Source organism: Microcebus murinus, chromosome 1, assembly GCF_040939455.1.
Source record: "Microcebus murinus isolate Inina chromosome 1, M.murinus_Inina_mat1.0, whole genome shotgun sequence".
Lineage (NCBI taxonomy): Eukaryota > Metazoa > Chordata > Mammalia > Primates > Cheirogaleidae > Microcebus > Microcebus murinus.
In genome coordinates this window covers 103,657,841-103,677,818 of record NC_134104.1, presented here as the reverse complement: position 1 = coordinate 103,677,818, position 19,978 = coordinate 103,657,841, and the positions used below count along the sequence as shown (strand labels likewise).

The 19,978-nt window shown below is 38.4% G+C and overlaps 1 protein-coding gene across 2 annotated transcripts in view; it reads right to left on the bottom strand.

The window, feature by feature from the left end:
* Positions 1–19,978, bottom strand: part of PLCH1 (phospholipase C eta 1) — a 219,490-nt gene that overhangs the window by 9,021 nt on the left and 190,491 nt on the right. For both annotated transcript variants that reach the window (XM_012774363.3, XM_076004480.1), the window contains 7 exons: positions 17,898–17,989; positions 14,294–14,391; positions 10,955–11,134; positions 10,758–10,865; positions 9,633–9,757; positions 2,640–2,724; positions 281–427 (listed from right to left, as the gene is read on the bottom strand). In XM_012774363.3, coding sequence (XP_012629817.1) covers positions 281–427; positions 2,640–2,724; positions 9,633–9,757; positions 10,758–10,865; positions 10,955–11,134; positions 14,294–14,391; positions 17,898–17,989 — 835 coding nt within the window. The remainder of the gene's footprint in view (positions 1–280; positions 428–2,639; positions 2,725–9,632; positions 9,758–10,757; positions 10,866–10,954; positions 11,135–14,293; positions 14,392–17,897; positions 17,990–19,978) is intronic.

The following is a 19,978-nucleotide window of genomic DNA, read 5'->3' as shown; positions in this document are numbered from 1 at the left end:
ACTCCAGGGTTCAGCTATCCTCCTGCCTAAACTTCCCAAGCAGCTGGGACTACAGGCGCACACCACCCAACTGGCAACTTTTTTCTATTTTTAGTAGAGACAAGCTCTTGCTCTTGCTCAGGCTGGTCTTGAATTCCTAGCCTCAAGTGATCCTCCCTCCTCAGCCTCCCAGATTGCTAGGATTATAGGCATGAGCCACCGTGCCTGGCCCCTCATATATTAAATCTTACAAAGAAGATGGAATGGTCAGTCTAGAGACAAAAGGCCAGCTCATACCTACCAGGCACTAAGCTGCTGAACGTCACAGTTCTTTGTCCAACAAAGTCTCGTCCGATAGGATCGTGATCCCACACAAGGAATCGAACCAAAGCTATATCTGGCATGTGTACTGTAAAGGTCAGAGTTTCTTCCCACACAGGGTTAAATCCTTGGAGAAATAAGAAGAGAAAAATCAGAAAAGAAAAGGACTCGGCTGAAAATGAATCAGCAGCAACATCTGTAAAGCAGACAGTGAAAATGGCTTGCAATGGTTATTAAACTCGTAAAGATGACTGAGCCACTCCAGGATATCTTACTGGAATAAAGCCTCAGAATTTACCCCCTTGCTAGAAAATAATTGCAAGAAAATTGCCTGTAAATTATCACATCCATTCTACTAATCTTTGGCGCCCAACTGTATTGTAGAGAAAGCTCTTTAACATTCAGAATGCTTCCATAAGTTCAAAAATTATCTACAGTAGTGATATAAGAATGATATTTTAGCAAAAACAATAAAGAATGATACTCCCACCATAGAATTATGCTTCTCATGCACCAAAGATTCTGCTGCTGTAATAATCACCAACTACCATTTTATAAGGTGATTTTCAGGTTTTGACACTATTATAAATAAATCATCCCATTTAATTCTTATATTAATAGCAATCCTCTAAGAGAGGAAGGGCAAGGCTTTTATTTTTTTCTAACTAAAAAAAATATATATATATATTACTGACTTTCAAAAATATATAACTTTAAACATTCTATAAGTAACACATGCTCATTTTTTTTAAAGTAGGAAATATTAGTATTTATAACTCATCTTTTGGTAGAGAAAATTGATGTTCATATTATAGAAAATAATGTGGCTAAGGTGACACAGGGCCTTATGGTTAGTGGTAGGGCCAAATCAGACTGTGCACCATTGATTCCCAGTGGCTTCTTATGAAGCATGACTTTACTACATGAATGATGACATATTTTCATTGCTATTGGAAATAAATAGAAAAGCCATATAATTTAACTTGAATACTAAAAGCCAAAAGTACATTAACATCTTTGTAAAATTCTGAGATAAAATATAAAATTCATAACAATTCAAGTACTACATAAGTTTTTTTCCTTTCTGAAAAATGAAAATAGGTTTTATTATTAAACATATATATTTAGGAGGTCTCAACCACTTAACCCTATAAAAGCCACGAGCTGATGAAATAAGGTGCTACTCCTGAATGAGAGGATTTTTTTTTTTTTTGAGACAGAGTCTCACTTTGTTGTCCAGGCTAGAGTGAGTGCCGTGGCGTCAGCCTAGCTCACAGCAACCTCAATCTCCTGGGCTTGAGTGATCCTTCTGCCTCAGCCTCCCGAGTAGCTGGGACTACAGGCATGTGCCACCATGCCCGGCTAATTTTTTTATATATATATCAGTTGGCCAATTAATTTCTTTCTATTTATAGTAGAGACGGGGTCTCACTCTTGCTCAGGCTGGTTTTGAACTCCTGACCTTGAGCAATCCGCCCGCCTCGGCCTCCCAAGAGCTAGGATTACAGGCGTGAGCCACAGCGCCCGGCCTTGAGAGGATTTTTTTGTTGACTTAGTGATGACCTCTCAATTGCTTCTGAGATCAAAAAGAGAAAGAATAATCTATCGAGCACTGGTGGGAAAATGCAATGTAGGAAGGCTGCATTCTTTAAGCATGCTATTTCCTAAGTAATAAATTTGCCCTACTCTGGAACTCTGACATTCCCTCAAGGTCTCCCTTTGAATCACTAATTTCTCACATATTTTGATAATTGTCATCTAAATTTATTTTAGAGTATTATTGACTAGAGATTGAGAAAAATAAATATGCAATAATGTTTGTCAACAGTACAAACAGACAAATTTCGGAAGATTACAAAGTAGAGGACATAAGACTTGGGTAAAGAAAGTTTTCTTTATATTATGGCCAAAATATAAGAAGAATGCTGCCCCTTCACCACATGTACATAATTCAAGAAGTAAACCTGCCTGACCACACTGTGCTTGCCTTTAGAGTTTTATACACTCCAGAAAAAAATAAATTATTAAGAGGTATTTTCCTATGTAAATTTTAACCCAGTTCTTGAAAATATCATTCATTCTTTTCACTAGAAAGAGTTTTTGCTTCAAAAGCAAAAGTCTAGAGAACCTAGATTATAACATTATCAAAACATACCATGCATCAGTCTCACAGTTGCTTAGTTTTATTTGTTCAAAAGATCTTATCATAAACTCAGATGGCAGTTATGGATTTTAGAGATTTGTTGCTCTTCTACATACACACATTTCTCTTTTTCAATGCAAATTCTATTTCTGGAACATCCTCATTAAAAACAAATACAATGTATCATCCATCTTACCATTGTCATCCACCACACGGGTTTGATCTTTACAGCAATCTACTGGCAATCCAATAATTTCAACTTCAACAAAAGGATCAATGATCTATATAAACAAAGAGAAAGTATTATTACAAATGATACATTCCCACACATGTTAATTAATTTGAGAATATTGGCCAAAATGTCTACATTTCAAGAGCAACCAATTTTATTAAGTGCTTACTAACAAAGAAGTGTGTTACTAGGTGTAGCAGATTCAGATATAAGATAGCAATAAAAGAAATTAAATTCTTGTTTGCCAATATCTCCTAATGCTACACAAATTTTACCCGATGAAACTATTCATAGAATTTCAGTTCAGGGCACATACTCAGTAGAAATGAGAGGTTTTGCCCATGTTGAAATGCTCAAAGCAGCTATATTCATAATAGTCAAACACTGGAAACAACCTCAATGCCTATCATGAGTAGGATGGATAAATTGTGGACTATGTATTTAATGAATACAACACAACAAGGAAAACATAACAAAGTTCTGCTACACAGACATAATGTTGAGCAAGCCAGACATAAAAGAGTACCTACCATAAGAGTCCATTTATATAAAATTTGGGAATTGACAGAATTTGTCTGTTGTGATAAGGACTAGTATGGCAGGGCGGGGATTGGTGTAGATATTGATGGGAGTGGACAGGAACCTTATAGGGATTCTGTATATGCTCTGTCTTGAGCTGAGTGGCATAATAATAAATCAAACTATCCATGTTCAATTTGTGTACTTTAATATAGCCAATTATATATCATAATATAAATGTAAAAGTATTAAAAGGTAAAATATTAAAAAGTAAATCAAATGAAAAAAAAATATGAGTGTTTAGTCTTCCCCTGCTCCCATGCTCTCTCTTCTAGAGGGAGGGATTATGCTTTGTTGGTCATCTGCAAAATTTCTTTTGTGACACAAGTTCTGGGTGATGAGCAATGAAGGAATAAAAGCCTAAAGAACCAGAAAGAGCTGATCTAAGAAAGTCTAAAGGGGACAGAGGTAGGAAGACTGGGAAAACATATTTTTAGGAACTCAGAGTGAGGAAAACATAGAGTTGTGGGGGTAAGGCCAGGGAATAAGAACTAGAGAGGTAAGATGGAAAAACACGTTAAGATGATTAGATGGATATACATATTATTTATTTAGCAAATAACCATAGTTAGAGTTCACTCATTTTCAATTAATTGTTTTATGCTCACACATATTTATATGCCACAATTTGTTTTTTATTTGTTTCTTTTTAATTTTTTAATTTTTTTTTATTTTGGCATATTATGGGGGTACAGATTTTAAGGTTTCAATAAATGCCCATTTCCCCCCCTCCCCCCAAAAGTCTGAGTCTCCATCATGACCATCCCCCAGATGGTGCACATCTCACTCATTATGTATGTATATACCCGCCCCCCTCCCCCCTCCCACCTCCCCAATACCCTATTACTGTAGCACCTATGTGTCCACTTAGGTGCTACTCAGTTAATACCAGTTTGCTGGAGAATATATCTGGTGCTTGTTTTTCCATTCTTGGGATACTTCACTTAGTAGTATGGGTTCCAGCTCTAACCAGGAAAATATAAGATGTGCTATATCACCATTGTTTCTTAGAGCTGAATAGTACTCCATGGTATACATATACCACATTTTATTAATCCATTCTTGGATTGATGGGCACTTGGGCTGTTTCCACAGCCTTGCAATTATGAATTGTGCTGCTATAAACATTCGAGTGCAGGTGTCTTTTTTGTAGAGTGTCACTGGATCATTTGGGTAGATGCCCAGCAATGGGATTGCTGGATCAAATGGTAGATTCACTTGTATCGCTTTAAGGTATCTCCATATTGCTTTCCACAGAGGTTGAACTAGTTTGCAGTCCCACCAGCAGTGTAGGAGTGTTCCTCTCTCTCCGCAACCACGCCAGCATTTATTGTTTGGAGATTTTTTGATAAAGGCCATTCTCACTGGGGTTAAGTGATATCTCATTGTGGTTTTGATTTGCATTTCCCTGATGATTAGAGATGTTGAACATTTCTTCATATGTTTGTTGGCCATTCTTCTGTCTTCTTTAGAAAAATTTCTGTTCAAGTCCTTTGCCCACTTTTTAATGGGGTTATTTGTTTTTTTCTTCCTAATTTTCGTGAGTTCTAAGTATATTCTAGTTATCAGTCCCTTATCGGATGCATAGGATGCAAAAATTTTCTCCCATTCTGTAGGTTGTCCGTTTACTTTCATGACTATTTCTTTGGCTGTGCAGAAGCTTTGTAGTTTGATCATGTCCCATTTATTTATTTTTGTTGCTGCTGTGATTGCCTTTGGGGACTTCTTCATAAACTCTTTGCCCAGGCCAATGTCTAGGAGAGTGTTTCCAACTTTTTCTTCTAGAGTTCTAATAGTTTCATATCTTAGGTTTAAGTCTGTTATCCAGTGTGAGTTGGTTTTTGTGAGAGGTGAAAGGTGTGGGTCCTGTTTTAGCCTTCTACAGGTGGCTATCCAGTTTTCCCAGCACCATTTATTGAAGAGGGATTCTTTTCCCCAGCATATGTTTTTGTCTGCTTTGTCAAAGATGAGATGGCTATATGAGGATGGTTTTATATCAGGATTCTCACATCTGTTCCACTGGTCAATATTCCTGTTTTTGTGCCAATACCATATTGTTTTAATTACTACAGCTTTGTAGTATAGTTTGATATCTGGTATATTAATGCCTCCCATTTTGTTTTTGTTGCCTAGAATTGCTCTTGATATTCGGGGTCTTCTTTGGTTCCATACGAAGCGTAAAATTATTTTTTCTATATCTGTGAAGAATGCTGATGGGATTTTAATAGGTATTGCATTGAATCTGTAGATCAGTTTGGGTAGTATAGACATTTTGATGATATTGAGTCTGCCGATCCACGAGCATGGTATGGATTTCCTTCTGTTTACATCCTCTGCTATTTCCTTCCTCAGTGTTTCATAGTTCTCCCTGTAGAGGTCTTTTACATCCTTGGTTAAGTAAATTCCTAGGTACTTTAATTTCTTTGTTGCTATTGTAAAGGGAATTGAGTCTTTGATTTGGTTCTCAATTAGATTGTTGTTGGCGTATATGAATGCCTCTGATTTCTGTGTATTGATTTTGTATCCTGAGACTTTACTAAATTCATTGATCAGTTCCAGGAGTTTCTTGGTTGAATCCTTGGGGTTTTCTAGATACAATATCATATCATCAGCAAACAGTGAAAGTTTGATCTCTTCTGCCCCTATTTGGATACCTTTGATTCCATTTTCCTGTCTGATTGCTGTAGCCAAGACTTCCAGCACTATGTTGAACAAAAGTGGAGATAGTGGGCAGCCTTGTCTGGTTCCAGTTCTAAGTGGGAATGATTTCAATTTTTCCCCATTCAGTATGATGTTGGCTATGGGTCTGTCATATATGGTTTGTATCATTTTTAGGTATGTCCCTTCTATGCCTATTTTCTTAAGTGTTCGTATCATGAAAGGGTGTTGAATTTTGTCAAAAGCTTTTTCTGCATCTATTGAAAGAATTTGTTTTTTATTTATTTTTATTTTATTTTATTTTTTTTTTGAGACAGAGTCTCGTTTTGTTGCCCAGGCTAGAGTGAGTGCCATGGCGTCAGCCTAGCTCACAGCAACCTCAAACTCCTGGGCTCCAGCGATCCTTCTGCCTCAGCCTCCCGAGTAGCTGGGACTACAGGCATGTGCCACCATGCCCGGCTAATTTTTTATATATATATATCAGTTGGCCAATTAATTTCTTTCTATTTATAGTAGAGATGGGGTCTCGCTCTTGCTCAGGCTGGTTTTGAACTCCTGACCTTGAGCAATCCGCCCGCCTCGGCCTCCCAGAGAGCTAGGATTACAGGCGTGAGCCACCTCGCCCGGCCCCACAATTTGTTTTTTAAAAAATATTTTGATAAATTAATTTCATTATCATTGTTTCTTGTGTTACCCTATTTTTCATGAATTTAAAAACATTCTATGGAGTTCAGTTGGAATTGGGAAATAGAAAATAAATAAATAAATAAATAAATAAATAAATAAAAACATTCTGAGAAGGGGTCCATGGGCTTCATCAGATACCAAAGTGTTCTATGGCTCAAAAAAGGTTAAAATCTTCTGATAAAACCTTGTAAGCCATAATAAGGAGGTTACACTTTTTTAATTACAAAAGAAAGATATTTCTTATGCATTTAAAAATTAATTCCATAGGCTATGTATTAATTGCAAAGATAAAGAGATATCTATACTATGAGAAACATTTGGAAGACAACCTCTTACCCAAGTAACATTTTCAGTTACGGGATAAAGTGACATCATGCAATTCCTGATGTGATACACTGAGAAGGCTACAACATTTCCCATGCATTATTCCTGCCAATATGTTTATTCTGATTCTAATCATGAAGAAAGAATCAGGTAAATTCAAATTAAAGAACATTCTGAAAACAACTGGTTTGGACTCTTAATAAAAAAGTCCATGTCATGAAACGAAACAAAAAGGCAAAAGAATTGTCCTAGATTTTAAAAGACTAAAGAGAAATGACAACTAAAAGCAATATGTGATCATGATTGGATCGTGAATACAAGAAGAAGAAAAGATGTAAGGACGATTGGGGCCAACTAAGGAAAAATTGAATGTATATTTTATATCAGATAATATTACTGTACCAATGTTAAATTTCTTGTGTGATGATTGCATTGGGGTTATACAGAAAAATGTCCATGTTCTTATGAGAAAAATGCAGAGGTATTTAGGGATTATGTATCATGATGTTAACAACTTATTCTCAAGGGACTCTGCAAAGAAAAGCAAATATATACACGTACACACACACACATATACACATGACAGAGAGGGAAAGCAGGTGTTATAAAATTTAATAACTGAATTGGTTAATCCGGATTATTTATTTTACTATTCTTACAACTTTTCTGAAGTTTAAAACTCTTTTTATTGAAATAGAGTCTCCCTCTGTTGCCTAGGCTAGAGTGCAGTGGTGTCATCATAGCTCACTGCAACCCCAAACTTCTGGGCTCAAGCAATCCTCCTGCCTCAGCCTCCCAAGTAGCTGAGACAATAGGCACATGCCACCACCCCTGCCTAATTTTCCTATTTTTAGTGTAGACAGGAGTTTCACTCCTGCTCAGACTGGTCTTGAACTCCTAGGCTCAAGCAATTCTCCCACTGCAGCCTCCCAGAGTGCTAGGATTACAAGTGTGAGCCACCGCACCCAGCCTGAAGTTTAAAACTTGTTAAAATAAAAAGGTTGGGAGAATATATAGCAAGCGAGTCTTCCTTTCCACAGACAAAATAGAAAAGAAAGGAAGGAAGAAGGAAGGATAAATCTTCTGATACTACCAATGAATTACTCTTGCTGCTGAGAACAGGACGCAGGGGTAAGAAGGGCAGAAGGGAGAGCAGCCAGCAGGGGGCGCCTGCAGCAGAACTGACAAGAGACAATGTCAGCTGGATCAGGCTGGTGGCTGTAGAGATGGAAGAATGGTCCCATCTGACGCTCCTACCCTCTGAGAAGTAGGACATTATAGCCTCTGTTGAAGATGATGAGGACAGAGAGAAGGTTGAAAACAACCACTGTGGAAAATGGGACTGAGTGTAAGGTGAGGCTGGAATGGCAGCACAGAACCACAGGTTGGCTGATATCTGAGATGAAGAGTTTATGGCGGTAGCCACTTCAGAGCTTTGTGGTCTCTTCCAGCAAGATCCAGAAATAATGGTTGAACAGGTGGGAATGGTAAAGAGGCTGAGAGGATGGACATGAGCACAGGAGGGGCTGATAAGGAGGGAGATAACAAAGGCCAAGGCCAGGCTCCGTGGCTCACACCTGTAATACCAGCACTTTGGGAGGCAGAGGTGGGAGAATTGCTTGAAGCCAGAAGTTTGAGACCAGTCTCAGCAGTGTAGCCAGACCCTGTCTCTACAAAAAACAAAAGAATCAGTGGAGCATGGCCCAGCTACTCAGGAGGCTGAGGCAGGAGGATTGCTTGAGTGCAGGAGTTTGAGATGCAGAGAGCTATGATGATGCCAGGACGCTGCATCCTGGGCAACAAAGCAAGACACTGTCTCCAATCAATCAACCAATAAAACAAAAAACAGAGGCCAAGACCAGGCTTAATGGAAATAACAAAATAAAGCTCTGGAAAGAAAGGAGGCTGTGGTCACAGAGGGAGGTATTTTAAATGCATGCTGCAGTGGTGCAGCAGGTGACAACAGGAATCAGCACGGGGCCAGGCCTGCAGCAGGGATGAGCACTGGAGGAGAGAAGGAATGTGGATGGAAGATTAAGACATACTCTTAGGCAATGTTTCTACTACTGATAAAATTGATCTTTGCACCCCAACTTCAACATTGCTAGTATAAGCCTTGAAATGTAAATTAAATTCTCTGCACTCACGCCTCCAAAACAGAAAATGCACTGAAGTCCATCAGGAACTGTGTGTGATTTGCCAATAAATCAGTTAACATCTGATGAGTTAAGATCAGTGTTCATATATGAGCACACATACAGACACAGCCCTGAAGACATTCAGGTAAAAAGTAAACACAACAAAATAATCCCTCAGACCAGCAGTCCCCAGCCTTTTTGACACCAGGGACCAGTTTCGTGGAAGACAGTTTTTCCATGGACCCAGGCTGGGGAGCGGGGTGTTGCCGCCCTGGCTCCACCTCAGATGATCAGGCTTTGGATACCATGGGGAGCACACAACCTGGATCCCTCATTTGCGCAGTTTACAGTGGAGTTCATGCTCCTATAAGGGTCTGATGCCTCCACTGATCTGACGGGGGCAGGGCTCGAGCCGTGATGCAAGCAATGGGGAGCAGCTGTGGGTGCAGGTGGGGCTTTACTGTTGCTTGCCTGCCACTCATCTCCCGCTGTGCAGCCTGGCTCTTGGTGTGCCACAGACCAGCGGGAGTTGAGGCCCACAGCCTTAGACACACAGTCATACACAGCTTACCTCGCCCCTGTCTCCAAGCATTGAGTCTGGAGGTTTGGGGAGTTGCTGTCCGCTGATCACTTTCAGGATGAGCTGCTTTTTGGGGTTGGCAGGAAGTGGATCACCAGAGAAAGGGTTGAAAGTACCTAGGCCATATAAAGCAGAGGTTGGTAACATGGGAAGAAAATATACACACACAGCATAAGCTTGCAAAACAAAGAAACGACAAATGCTAAATCACTACAGCATTTCTCAGAGCAAAGAATTTAACACATCACTATCAGTGTGGCTTCTGCCTAAAGGCATCACCAGCTGGCATTTCCATAGCTGTGGTTTTCATTAGAATCCAGGCTCCCAAAGGCCAGAAGAATGGGCCAATTTAAAACAAGTGTCTGCAATACAATGATCGACTGTGACATGGGGGAAGAGATACATTTTATTTGAACACCAACAGTATAAAAAAAGAGCAGATTCATATAACTTTCTAACCTAAACTATCTCAGGTATAGAGTAACAAACAGCAGAGCAAGAATACATGCAAAGCATAAAATCCTAAAAACATCTGTCAACACTTTCTTTTACCTGAATTGTTATAAATCTATTTTGGAAATTAAAAAGAGTTGTAATGAGCAGAACCAAAAGAAAGTGTTGTTTGATCTAACACTGTTTCATCTTTTTTTTTTTATTATTAACAATGTTTTGTAATTGGACTACACTGACTAAAAGAGCTTGATAAAATTGTTTCAGGTAGAATTTAATTTTGCCAGCAGGTCTCAGACTCACACTCCCTAAGATAATTTCTCAAAGATAGGGCAAGGACCTTTGAAGACAGTCCAATTTATAAGTAATTTCCAGTGAATGTCATACTGGGACATTGGATTTCAGATGACAACTCACTGCTATGATGTACCACTTGACATACATAACCTCTCGAGGTAACATTCTACCTATCATGTCACCCAAATATTAAATAGTTGTAACAAAAATTCTCATTTACATTCATATACCTTAACCTAGCTTTTTAAAAAAAAGATAACGTTTTTAAAAATATTATGTTGCAAAGCACCAGGATATCACATCTTCTAAAGAGCTTCTTGAATAGAGGTCACCTGTATTCAGAGATATGTCTAGGAAATTAATGCGCACCTTTGCACATTTGCTGGGGTTTGAGGACGTAGCCGCAATTGCCATTTGTCTTGAACTTGGCTCGATTTAACTGCATCATCCGGCCTTCAGACTGATAGTTCAGTGCCACTGTGCAAGTTGAAAGTTTGAGAGAATTAGGCAAGATGGCAGGGTACTCAGAACATACAGAGAACTGCTCTGTCCCGAGGTATACACACCTAGTTGACAACCGGTGTTCCAGTAGGGCAGAGGGTTGAAGTTACTGGAATCGATGCGGTAGGCAGAGGGGTAAATCCTTGTGAGCTGCTTTTGGTTATAAATCATGAACTGCTCTGATTTCTGCTGAACCACCTGATGTGCTCTTGTTTCACTGAATGATAATACGTTCCCTGTAGTTCCTGGCAGTTTTTAATAAACAAAAAAGGAAAGTGAGAACTATAGCTAAGAAAGAGAACACCACTCACAAAAGACCTCATAATAATGTCAGATTATACCAGTAGTAAAAAGCAGAGTGAAAGAGTAGATACAACCAAGGTAGAGGCAGCTCCTGATCATGAAAGACCCATAAACCTCCATTCTTAGGACTTTTTTGCCATTATGAGGCTAAGTCAGAGCTGTGTATCTTGTTAAGGTGGCTGTCTATTTCTGGTTCCCATGTTCTCCCAAGAATTCAATCACCCCACTAATTTATGTCTATCTGTCCAGCATAAAAAGGGCAGGTAGTAAAGTTATTTTCTAGGTGCATAACTCAAACAGAATATCTTTGCCAAAGATATCAACAACCACAGATAAATAACACTATCTATTTAACTTGTTCCTGATAATGGGAAGACATTCATTGAAAGCATTCCTCTAAAAGGCACACATATGAAATACATATTAATGACAATTCAGGATCCAAGAAAATAAAGGAAAAAGACCAATTAGGGAAAAGAAAAATTGAGTTTTGAAGTTGATTTGAATAGAATTATGGATCAAGTCAAAACCTATTTGGGAGAAAGGAATAATAATAGAGAAAAAGTTTAAAAGAGCATTATAGAGAAATGAAAGTTTCATAAGAGAGGACAACCACCCACCTGGCCAGGCGTAGAAACTATGGAAAAAAAGAAAGGGAGGTAAAAGCCCACAAAGCCTGTACTAACACTTCTGCTCAGACAATCACCAGGAAGGGTCAATCTTAAATCATAGAAGCTGGGGAATTATGATGGATTGAGCCTCCAAACACTGGATATTCCACCCTTGTCTTCCAATCCCACCTTTTGTACCATATCTACAAGGTCCCTCCCACTCCCATTCCTTCACCAAACATCTACACCCTAACCCCAAAACAACCATCTCTATGTCCTCTGGACCTGCTGGAAAAAGCCAGGCTAGATGAAGGCCCAAACTCATCCAGAGGTCATTTTCATTCCAAATCTAACAAGCCAGGGTGTCTGAACCCAGACTGAGAGATATGGTCCATGAAACCAAAGAGTTGCACTATAGTCTTGCTGAGCCAGCTGGGCCTGAATTGCATCTAGACTGCATATTTATAAGCATACACAGTCTCCCAGGGCCCCTGCTGTCCTCAGGGTTGTACATCCTTAGATGTTAGATGTTAGCCAACTGACAATGACATTCCAGAGCTAGAACTTGGAACAGTCATAAATATAAGTAATAACAAATAAATTAAAGAATTATCATTTTTTTTTTTTTTGAGACAGAGTCTCACTTTGTTACCCAGGCTAGAGTGAGTGCCATGGCGTCAGCCTAGCTCACAGCAACCTCAAACTCCTGGGCTCCAGCAATCCTTCTATCTCAGCCTCCCGAGTAGCTGGGACTACAGGCATATGCCACCATGCCCGGCTAATTTTTTCTATATATATATATATTAGTTGGCCAATTAATTTCTTTCTACTTATAGTAGAGATGGGGTCTTGCTCTTGCTCAGGCTGGTTTTGAACTCCTGATCTCGAGCAATCCGTCCACCTCGGCCTCCCAGAGAGCTAGGATTACAGGCGTGAGCCACCGCGCCCGGCCAAAATTATCATTTTTAATCTGATGATTTCTCTAATACAGACCCTTTCCTTAAAGATATATATTCATATATATTTTATTGACATAACTTATTAACACAGTTTACATATCTGAAGCATACTAAAATTGAACTTATTTGCAGATTTTGATGAAGAACACCTTTGACATCATGGGGGAAAATAAAATCTTTTTTACAAGCCTAATGGAGATGGAGTATCACTGTAATTAATACCACTGTTTTTTCTGTCTCTCCACATAAATATGCATACCCCAGTATCATTAAGATGACCTTGCTAATTAAGCACATGTCAATTAGTATATTAATAGAGTTGAGTTGCTTTGCATTAGGATAAGCCATGCATTCATTATCCAGTTCTCATTTTGTGGCTGGAAAAAATAACAACAAAACAACCAGAAAACAAAGAGACAAAAACATCTGAAGTTCAAGAGCTAGATAGTACTCAAGCTTAATTTGCATTAAGCTAATAGGATTATGGTTTCCAAAGGTGTTTATTGGAAATTTTTATTTCCTAAACCAAATATGCCTTTAACTTCATTCAACAACTCCCCGAGTTTATTTCTGAGCTGTGGGCAGTTATTATAAGACTGTGTTGCCCACTTGCTGAGAATTCTACAGGTTTCTCAGGCTCTCACATGTGAAATTAATTTAAATCTTGTATAATTTTCACCACTTGAAGGATTCAACACCAAAAAGAAGAAATCTTTCTACAAATAGAAAAAGATCCACTTGTGGAATGGAGGTGAGGAGTAGGGGAAGATCTGAGGGAAGAATCCTGGAGGTTTGTGAGGACATAGACAAGACTTGTTGAGAAAATTGGAGGTTCTGATTTACATTCCAGTTCCACTAAAATTAAAATTAGATGAAGAGCCACAAGACAGTGGGTTATTCTTGTAAGCCTTCAACAACTAAATGAAATAGAAGATAAAGGGAAAAAGAGCAACTAGCAGGAAAGTAAAGGGTAAGAAGAATTGCAACTAGAATTTTTCAGCTCAATGTAGCAACTGACAGGTGAAAAACAGTGAAAGAGTCAATGCTACTGAGATTTCTGCTCTTTTTGTTAAAACTTTGACTATTTTTATCAAAGTCATAACTTCCAATGAGAAAATAGAGGGCTTTTCAAGATGTGATTTTAGCTGCTTGATTTCTCCTTTCTTTTGTTCATTCATGTTTGGTATGGCCATCTGTAACCTGGTCCTCAAGCCAGGCCAGGTCTCCACGGTTCAAGCATTGGAAGAAGAGCTTGCTCTGGTACATTTGTCTTTTTGTAATAATAAAGTCTTCCTTGGCCCTGTGGGAAATTTCTCTGACCTCTAGACAACCAGGCAACCACAGTAGTCAGTAGAGCGTCCATGTGAGCCCAGCATTATACCAGCAGCCAGTTTTCCTGACACCTAAATTGGTTTCTACATAGTCCCAGAAATGTGTGGTGATGATCGGATTAACAAAAGATTAATTAACGATGGACAAATAAAGGTCAAGAATGTTTATCTAGAACTAAAGAAAAGCTCGTTGACCTTACCATCATCCACAATGTCCTGGGCTGCCACAGAGTTTGTGTACACAACCAAATCAGAAAGTTCTCGGCACAGCTTCATGGTTTTCCTTCGGCGACCCAACCTGTGAAGTACACATCCAGGACTCATGAAATTTTGGAGCTGAAAGAGGTTCGAGCTTTTAGTTACTACTCCCCCTTCCCTATTTATGACAACTACATAGGCAATAGCTGCCCCAGGTCTTAAGGGAGCCAGGATTAGAACCTGTGTGATTCCTAGTTCAGCATTCTTTCCACCACAAAATCCTACTATAGTAGACATGCCCCCCACACCCGCCCAACCCTCAATTTCAGTTTCTGGGGCTTAAGTTACCCCTGAGTCAACTGTGGTCTGAAAATACTAAATGGGAAATTTCAGAAATAAATAACCCATAAGATTCAAATTATGCACCATTCTGAGTAGAGTGATAAAATCTTGTGCCATCCGGCTCTGTCCCACCCAGGTTGTGAATCATCCCTTTTTCTGGAGTGTTCATGCTGTATGCTCTACCTGTCAGTTAGTCACTTGGTAGCTGTCTGGTTATCAGGCTGACTGTGGAGGTATCACAGTGGTAAGCTTATGTTCAAGTAAACCCTTATCTTACTTAATAATGGCCATAAAGTGCAAAAGTAGTGATGTTAGTCATCTATATATGCCAAAGAGAAGCCATAAAGTGATTCCTTTAAATGAAGAGGTAAAAGTTCTCAACTTAATAAGAAAAGGAAAAACATATATAGTGTTTAGCACTGTCCATGGTTTCAGGCATCAACTGGGGGTCTTGAAATGTATCCCTCAGGAGTAAGGGGGGCTATTGTAATGTGGTTCTATCCACTGCTCTGCCAGGAATCACAGCCTCTTCTCATGCATTTGTAAGCTCTGTTGTGAAGGGCTGGATTCCCACTGTTACTCAGCTAGGGAGTAACACCAGAGTTCACCAGTGAACCTTTGCAGAGAGGAGAGCCTAGACTAAAATGATATAGAAACACTGCATTGTAGTTCACAAGAATTATATACCTAAAGAGAAATATGACAAATTTCCATAGTGATTATTGTTCAGAGATGTAATTACAAGTGATTTGCATTTTCTTCTTTATGTTCTTTCTATATTCTTCAACTCTCTTAAAACAAATATATATTACTTTATTTAGTGCTTTTTTCTCTTAGATATTTTTTAAGGTCTCCCTCTACTACAAATAACTCCTAGGATCTCTTCTACCACCTTGCAGATTGTACCACTACTCTCTACCATGGTAAAGTCATCCACAGGCTTTCACATGACCCTCACATACACCTCGTCTTCTGTAGGGGAATATCTAACTATCAAAAACAATCTTCACTAAGGAAGATATACAAATGGCCAATAAACACACCAAAATGTGCTAGTCATTAGTCATTAAGGAAATGCAAATGAAATACCACTTTGCACCCACTAGGATAGTTATAATGACAAAGGCAGACAATAACAAGTACTGACAAGGATAAGGAAAAATTAAAGCCCTTATTATTTTGGGGAATGTAAAATGGTACAACTGCTTTGGAAAATAGTTTTGGCAGTTCCTAAAAAAGTTAAAAAGTTACCCTGTTACCCAGCAACTCCATTTCTAAGAACATCCAAAGAGAAATAAACACATATGTCCATGTAAAAACTTGTACGCAAGTGTTCATAGCAGTATTATTCATAACAGCCAAAATGTGAAAACAACCTAAATGTCCTTTAACTCATGAATGAATAAGTAAAATGCAGTATCTCCCTACAATGGAATGTTATTCCGTAATAAAAAGGAAAGAAGTACTTGTAAATGGTACAACATGGATGAATCTTGAAAACATTATACCAAGTAAAAGAAGCCAAACACAAAAGCCCAAATATTGTATGATTCCATTTATACACAATGTACAGAAAAGGTGAAACTATACAGATATAAAGTAAATTAGTGGCTGCCAGAGTTTGAGGGAGAAGTGAGCTGGGAGTGATTGTTAATAAGTAAAGAGCTCCTTTTGGGGGTAGTGAAAATGTTCTGAAATTAGATAGTGGTGATATAGATTTATTTAAACAACAAATATTTATTGAGCACCTATTGGAGATAAAACAGTGAACAAATCAGAAATATCCCTGCCCTAATGATGCTTACATACATTCAATTAAAAAATAAGAATAAAATGTCACAATAGTTCATTTTGCCAAGAATGGAGGCATGAACATAGACAAGTATAAAAATCAATGGAAAGAAAGAATACATGTTCCTCCTGTTCAGGAAATTCTATAACCACTGGTGAAAATCTGGTTTTGTACAGGCTAATGAGTATAAATCAGTATGAAGCCATACCTACAAATTGTAAGTAAAATTATAAGACACCCCAAGATATGGAGAAATTCAACATAAAGTTATCTCTTTTTAGTGCTCATCCTGGAGGTGGATTAGAATACTGAAGTCCCCAAATGGCACCATCAGATATGCTCAGGCCCTTGTTACTATTATGGGCAAATCTATAAATGACACAAGAACGGCATGCAACATGATTTCATGTGATGCCTGTAGCAATATCTCATTTGTACACGTTAAGATTATTGGGCTTTCCTCAAACACTGCCCTTTCCCTGGCCATACATTTCAGAGTTAAGCCTTTCTCAAACTTATATTTGAGAACATTCACAGCAGAGGTCTCCCTGAAGGTGATCTTATTTCTCTTTTATCCTTACATAACTACCTATTCAACTTTCTGTTCCCTAAATGTAGGGACCACATACATCTCCTCTGCCTTTATCAATTAGTTATTATTTTATGTATATATATTCTGTTGGAGTTCAAATATAAAATTTAAATATAAAATATAAATTAAATATAAGAGTTCCTACAGGGCCTCTACATTTCTTGTTTCATCTTTCAATAAAGGCACAGGTGCATGTGCATGTATCCATATCTACCTATCTGTAATATAATTTACATTTCTTTGTGAGACTTATGGTATAAATAAACTGCCAGAAAACCCTACATCAGATCATGTGTCACAATTTAGGTTCTAAAAATATAGTCATATTACTCATCGCAAATATTATTAGCAGTAATAAAGAAAACCGTAGCTAATTTTTCGGGGCACTTGTTTAATGGGGCCAGGGCTTATGAAGCAAATTAGTTTAATTCCTTTAATACTTACAATGACCCTAAGGGATCGATATAAATGTGGAGCCTAACTTGTCCGATGTAACAGGTGATTAGTGGACAAACAAGAATTTGAAGGCTGGCTGATTTCAAATCTCTGGCTCCTGACATGTGCTGAGCATCTATCTTCCCCCTCAGTCTCCTGCGATAGCCCTGTGTATGGGTTTGTGTGGCCTCCCTCTTCTCTGAAGATATCTTTTACTTGACAACTGCTACAACAGCATTTATGAAGAGCTCGTTCTGTGCCAGGCACAGTGCTAAGGTCCCTCATATAGCCAACTCGTATCCAGTTGATCTTCACATGCCCCACACTGCACTGAGCACTTTACCTTGTGAGCCAATTCTCTAGACATGAACAAGTAAAACAGCCAAGCTAGCAGGGATAGAGAGCCCCGGGAGTCTGAGCAAGAAACTCGGAGACGCTTTCTTACCTGTACAGCTGGCCACACTCTTTGCTAGGATTCTGCTGTGCATCCTCCTCATCATCAGTACTGTAAGATTTAGACCGTGACTTTGTGGTTTTCTGCCAGAAAAAGCATAGTAAACTTAACAAACTCGCTGCATCAGGTACATCTACAACATGCAGAGAACGGACTGGGTTTTAAAATGCACAAACATGGAAGCACAATAACTTGGAGGTAAAAAATTGACCAAGTATTGCAGTTTGCTTTACCATTAGTAACAACTATGTCCAAGGCCATAGTTATATTAAAATATTAATGGAAAATTGAGGGTTTCCTGCTTAGAAACTGACCTCTAAGCCACAAAAAATGAGGTATTAGAAAGACTTTATTAGTCGTGAATTTGAAGGTCTCTACCAGGAGTAGGGTCAAAGTTACAGAACCTTTTTAAATGACTATAAGGGGCAAAATGTCCTTTTGTACAGTAAGCTCACTATTGATTAATGAATTATAAAAGGCAGATTTGTTTTTTTAAAAAGGACATGTAGTAGCTTTTAAAATATGAATAATAACTAGCTGGATATGGTAGCTCACAGCTGTAATCCTAGCACTCTGGGAGGCTGAGGTGGGAGGATCACTTGAGTGCCCAATAAGTTCAAGAACAGCCCAGGCAATAGCAAGACTCTATCTCTACAAAAACTTTTACAAATTAGCTGGGTGTAATAGTGTGTACCTGTAGTCCCAGCTACTCAGAGGCTGAGGCAGGAGGCCTGCTTGGGCCCAGGAGCTGAAGGCTGCAGTGAGCTACGATGATGCCACTATAGACTGGGCAACAGAGCAAGACCCTGTTTCAAAAGAATAACTACCACTCCTGACTTTGATCAGTATGTACTCAAATGATCATCTAAATCAAACTGCCTTTTTGAGATTTTGACCCATTTTCATTTTTAGCAGCAGAATAAAAATTGCTAACCACAAGATACAGGCTGAAAGCCTCTAGAACTAAACTGGTACCTTCTGGACACAGTGGCTGTTTGACACAAAACCTTTTTGGGATGATGTGGTTTCACCCCCACCAAGTTGGAGATAGCCCCAATATTTAGGCAATACATAGCCTATATAAATGATGGGGAGGGATCACATCAATAGTTGCAGAAAAACTTGCCATTAAAAATATAGCTTCTCCAAGCAAGTTAAAACCCTTAGACAGAGTACCCTGGACATCTGGGGAAATGGCTTAGAAAGGGAAAGGGACTCTATCCCCAGATTACCATGGGACCAAGTCTCATTTCCAGATTTCCTCATATTCAACAAATTAAAAAAAAAACAACAACAAACAACTATACTGTTGGCACAAACACATTCAACTCTCTACTTCACTAACAGTGAGGTACCAGTTGGGTTTGGGACCTTCTCAGCTACAACTTTGACCCTGCCCCTAACAGGTTGTTATTTATGCCTAAGAACCTCAGTACGCATGGTAGGGAGTCCTGCCTTCTGATGAGCTCACGTTTCAGCCTGCCCTTTCACCGAGCTGGTAAATTGGCTAACCTGTCTAGCTTCCTATTATATTTTTAGAAAGGGTATGGCAATAACATCTATCTCAAAGTACTGTTATTGTAATGATTAAATTAAATGGCATAGAAAGTCATTCTGTAAGCTATATGCATTCATTTTAAATTCAAAATACTGTTGATATTTATATAAATAATCTACAAATAGTCTTGTGGACAGCTATTATTCATTCTTATGCCTTGAAGCATCATAAATTCTAATTCTATTGTAGCTGAAGTACTCTCTAAAGCATCTACTTTGAAAAATAATTTTATTTTAATAACAAGTTGTAACAAAAATGAAACATCTAATTCCACATATAGTTAGTAATTTGAATTATATGTAAATTTATATTTTTAAAATTCATTTTTATTATAAAATGCCAAAAGCAGAAATAAGAAATGAATCACCAATGACATATAACATTCATAGAAATATTTTCTGTACACATAGTTTTGACACATCTTATCATAGTTATATCATATGATCCACTTTTTATCTTACTTTTTTCATTTAATGTTTTACATGTTGAGCTCTTCAGAGTAATCATCTTTTAA